The following is a 6,000-nucleotide window of genomic DNA, read 5'->3' on the forward strand; positions in this document are numbered from 1 at the left end:
TATACACATCAATATTCACATCAATATTCACATCTATATACACATCTATATACACATCTATATACACTATACACATCAATATTCACATCTATATACACATCTATATACACATTAATATTCACATCTATATACACATCAATATTCACATCTATATACACTATACACATCTATATACACACATCTATATACACATCAATATTCACATCTATATACACATCTATATACACATCAATATTCACATCTATATACACTATACACATCAATATTCACATCTATATACACTTTACACATCTATATACACTATACACATCAAAATACACATATATATACACATCTATATACACATCAATATTCACATCTATATACACATCTATATACACATCTATATACACATCAATATTCACATCTATATACACATCAATATTCACATCTATATACACATCTATATTCACATCTATATACACATCAATATTCACATCTATATACACTTTACACATCTATATACACTATACACATCAAAATACACATATATATACACATCTATATACAAATCAATATTCACATCTATATACACATCTATATTCACATCTATATACACATCTATATATCGTGCTTCTTCACCTGCATTGCTTGCTGTTTGGGGTTTTAGGCTGGGTTTCTGTACAGCACTTTGAGATATCAGCTGATGTACGAAGGGCTATATAAAATAAATTTGATATACACATCTATATACACATCAATATTCACATCTATATACACATCTATATTCACATCTATATACACTATACACATCAATATTCACATCTATATACACATCTATATACACATCTATATACACATCTATATACACTATACACATCAATATTCACATCTATATACACATCTATATTCACATCTATATACACATCTATATACACTATACACATCTATATACACATCTATATACACATCTATATACACATCTATATTCACATCTATATACACATATATATACACTATACACATCTATATACACATCTATATACACTATACACATCTATATACACATCTATATACACTATACACATCAATATTCACATCTATATACACATCTATATTCACATCTATATACACTATACACATCAATATTCACATCTATATACACATCTATATACACTATACACATCTATATACACATCTATATACACATCAATATTCACATCAATATTCCCATCAATATTCACATCTATATACACATCAATATTCACATCAATATTCACATCTATATACACATCTATTTTCACATCTATATACACATCTATAAACACATCTATATACACATCAATATTCACATCTATATACACATCTATATACACATCTATATACACATCTATATACACTATACACATCTATATACACATCAATATACACTATACACATCTATATACACACATCTATATACACATCAATATTCACATCAATATTCACATCAATATTCACATCTATATACACATCAATATTCACATCAATATTCACATCTATATACACATCTATTTTCACATCTATATACACATCTATATACACATCTATATACACATCTATATACACATCAATATTCACATCTATATACACATCTATATACACATCTATATACACAACAATATACACATCTATATTCACATCTATATACACATCTATATACACATCTATATACACATCAATATACACATCAATATTCACATCTATATACACTATACACATCTATATACACATCAATATACACTATACACATCTATATACACACATCTATATACACATCAATATTCACATCAATATTCACATCAATATTCACATCTATATACACATCAATATTCACATCAATATTCACATCTATATACACATCTATTTTCACATCTATATACACATCTATATACACATCTATATACACATCTATATACACATCAATATTCACATCTATATACACATCTATATACACATCTATATACACATCAATATACACATCTATATTCACATCTATATACACATCTATATACACATCAATATACACATATATATACACATCTATATACACATCTATATTCAAATCACTACAAGAAAAGTAAAAGACAATCATAGAAAACAATTATATTTTTCAGTAAAAGGTGAAATCACATTCCTTTCCTTTCCCTCTTACTTGTATGTCTCTTTGCAGGCTGCAAACAAGGTGGATCTCGGCCACCTTGGTAGTTTGGATGGAACTGAAGAACGGACCTGAATGTTCATTTTGAAGGACTTATTATCAAACTTGATCATATCTTATTTAACACAATTATACGCTATTATACATAATAACAAGCAGCAAGTTTCGGTTTCGTACCATAATTCATCCATAATGACTTCGTATTTCTGTCTGTCTGTCAGTCATTCTCTCTCGCGCTCTGTCTGTTTATATCTGTCTCTATCTCTCTCTCTTTTTGTCTGTCCATCTGTCTCTGTCTCTCATTCTCTCTCTCTGTCTGTCTTTTTGTCTGTCCATCTGTCTCTATCTCGCTTTCTCTCTTTCTGTCTTTTTGTCTGTCCATCTGTCTCTATCTCGCTTTCTCTCTCTCTGTCTGTATTTTTGTTTACGTCCACCTGTCTCTGTCTCTCATTCTCTCTCTCTCCCTCCATTCTCTCTGCCAGCACACCCATCACCTTCCATCATCAGTTAGATTAGACTACATTATAAAGAAATGTCTGTGTCAGCATGATATGGATATCAGGTTTACTCTGTTGCAATCAATATGTTCTATAATCTGGTTAAATGTTATTACCATGTTCATTACTTTGTGTTATGTATAATGGTTAAATGGTGTTGGTCTTTGGAAGCCGAACTCTGGGTTATAGTCAGCCTATAGCTATTTAGATCAAACTCGTGTGGCACAAAATTGCATTTAGCCTACCTTTCAAAACCTATATTATCCAGATTACAGACTATACTTTTGCTGCAAAAGTTTTGCTGTTATACTGTGGTTATGAATTGGCGACCTTAAACTGTTAGGCTATACGTGATTTGTCTATAAATAATCTAACACAAATAACATGTTTGGCCACTGTTGCTAGAGAGACATTTAACCATATTACATTTTGCGTAATGTGTGCACAAGCAAAATCCATAGGTCACACCATTTCCTGAAACTGTAAAAATCCTGCGTAAAGTTCATCCACACAGGGCTGGAATATCGTCAACAAGTTTCATCAAGAAGTTGGTGTTGCATGTAAATGTCCGCGGCAAAGCCAACTGTCTGCGGCCAAGAAAACACTCCTCTCCCTTCATCCCGTTTCCTTCATTGCCCAATCCCCAGAACAAAAACAAACTCCTTACCTGTGATATCGACATATTCAGGTAGACGAACAGACCTGTAGTAGAAGCAATCTGTAGAACGACCACCACAATCACCACCATAGCGACCCACATCTTGGACGGCGCGGCATCGCGACGCGTGTTTGCCGCTGCCGTCGTGGCCGGGACCATCATATACGTGGTGGATTCGCTGCTGACGCTTCTGAAGTAATCCTGCTGCTGCTGTAGACTGTTCGGCGTGGCCATGGTGGCATTCCCGACGCATGAGTATCCTTAAAAAAAACACAACAAAGAAGTCGCTGACCGGACGGGTAAATTAAATCAATGTCTAAGCTAAACGAGTGTGTCTCCTGCTTTTCCGATTCCGAAAGAGTCCTTCCATTCAGTTTTGAGTGGGAGGAGAAAGCAGGGTAAACACTCCTATTCCTTCCTCTTTGGCACGATGACTGCTGTGCAAGGCGAGTTGAGAAAGAAAGTTGTCTGGGGCAAGCCACGTTCCGGAGAGATAGAGAGAGAGAGAGAGAGATAGAGAGAGAGGGAGATAGAGAGAGAGAGAGAGCGGCTGAGAAAGTGCAGAGTGCAGACTGAGGAAGAGAGAGAGAGATAGAGATTTTAAATGTCTTCATTCTTTTGGAACTTCTGTGAGTGTAATGTTTACTGTTCATTTTTATTGTTTATCTCACTTTGTTTATTATCTACTTCACTTGCTTTGCCAACGTTAACATATGTTTCCCATGCCAATGAAGCACTTAAATTGAATCAAATTGAGAGAGAGCGAGAGAGAGAGTCATGCCAGTGCTCTGAACAGAATTGGACTAGAGAGGACAAATATTTAGCCAACACTCTGTTGGTTATTAATGTGGAAAACTTGCCTTGATTAAATATTTGAACTTTCCAGAAAACATTACACGCCACCCCCTTGACAAAAGCGTATATATTATTGTTAGTAGGTGGAGGGGGGCGTTTGAAATGCATGGGGATTTTATTTTTTACACATGGTCTTTTAAAAGTGTTTTTTTTCATCTAACATTGATTTATCCACCAAGATGATCCGTTTAGGCCATGTAAAACTAAAAGGAAACATTTACAGGAAAATAAACGTCTTTCATCACAAACACATGCACTCTCAATGAAGATATAAAGTTGCATTTGAAAGGACTGATAAAGATGGGAACAGAGAAGTGACTGCTTTTAGTGGTGTTGAAGTCTGAAATGTACATACACTTAGTGTATGTAAACTAGTTTTAATGACTCTAAGTGTATGTAAACTAGTTTTAATGACTCTAAGTGTATGTAAACTAGTTTTAATGACTCTAAGGTTGGAGTCATTAAAACTAGTTTACATACACTTAGGTTGGAGTCATTAAAACTAGTTTACATACACTTAGGTTGGAGTCATTAAAACTAGTTTACATACACTTAGGTTGGAGCCATTAAAACTAGTTTACATACACTTAGGTTGGAGTCATTAAAACTAGTTTACATACACTTAGGTTGGAGTCATTAAAACTAGTTTACATACACTTAGGTTGGAGTCATTAAAACTAGTTTACATACACTTAGGTTGGAGTCATTAAAACTAGTTTACATACACTTAGGTTGGAGCCATTAAAACTAGTTTACATACACTTAGGTTGGAGTCATTAAAACTAGTTTACATACACTTAGGTTGGAGTCATTAAAACTAGTTTACATACACTTAGGTTGGAGTCATTAAAACTAGTTTACATACACTTAGGTTGGAGTCATTAAAACTAGTTTACATACACTTAGGTTGGAGTCATTAAAACTAGTTTACATACACTTAGGTTGGAGTCATTAAAACTAGTTTACATACACTTAGGTTGGAGTCATTAAAACTAGTTTACATACACTTAGGTTGGAGTCATTAAAACTAGTTTACATACACTTAGGTTGGAGTTATTAAATCTAGTTTACATACACTTAGGTTGGAGTCATTAAAACTAGTTTACATACACAGGTTGGAGCCATTAAAACTAGTTTACATACACTTAGGTTGGAGTCATTAAAACTAGTTTACATACACTTAGGTTGGAGTCATTAAAACTAGTTTACATACACTTAGGTTGGAGTCATTAAAACTAGTTTACATACACTTAGGTTGGAGTCATTAAAACTAGTTTACATACACTTAGGTTGGAGTCATTAAAACTAGTTTACATACACTTAGGTTGGAGTCATTAAAACTAGTTTACATACACTTAGGTTGGAGTCATTAAAACTAGTTTACATACACTTAGGTTGGAGTCATTAAAACTAGTTTACATACACTTAGGTTGGAGTCATTAAAACTAGTTTACATACACTTAGGTTGGAGTTATTAAATCTAGTTTACATACACTTAGGTTGGAGTCATTAAAACTAGTTTACATACACAGGTTGGAGCCATTAAAACTAGTTTACATACACTTAGGTTGGAGTCACTAAAACTAGTTTACATACACTTTGGTTGGAGTCATTAAAACTAGTTTACATACACTTAGGATGGAGTCATTAAAACTAGTTTTTCAACCACTCCACACATTTCTTGTTAATAAACTATAGTTTTGGCAAGTCGGTTAGGACATCTACTTTGTGAATGACACAAGTAATATTTCCAACAATTGTTTACCTACAGATTATTTCACTTATAATTCACTGTATCACAATTCCAGTGG

General features: G+C 33.3%; 1 protein-coding gene across 1 annotated transcript in view; it reads right to left on the minus strand.

The window, feature by feature from the left end:
• Window positions 1-3,801, minus strand: part of LOC110531417 (tumor necrosis factor ligand superfamily member 10) — a 53,495-nt gene extending 49,694 nt beyond the window's left edge. The window contains exon 1 of the mRNA XM_036987268.1: window positions 3,344-3,801. Within this exon, the coding sequence (XP_036843163.1) occupies window positions 3,344-3,568 (225 nt within the window). The 5' untranslated portion in view covers window positions 3,569-3,801. The remainder of the gene's footprint in view (window positions 1-3,343) is intronic.
• Window positions 3,802-6,000: the final 2,199 nt, after the last annotated feature.

This window comes from Oncorhynchus mykiss, chromosome 9 (assembly GCF_013265735.2).
Source record: "Oncorhynchus mykiss isolate Arlee chromosome 9, USDA_OmykA_1.1, whole genome shotgun sequence".
NCBI lineage: Eukaryota > Metazoa > Chordata > Actinopteri > Salmoniformes > Salmonidae > Oncorhynchus > Oncorhynchus mykiss.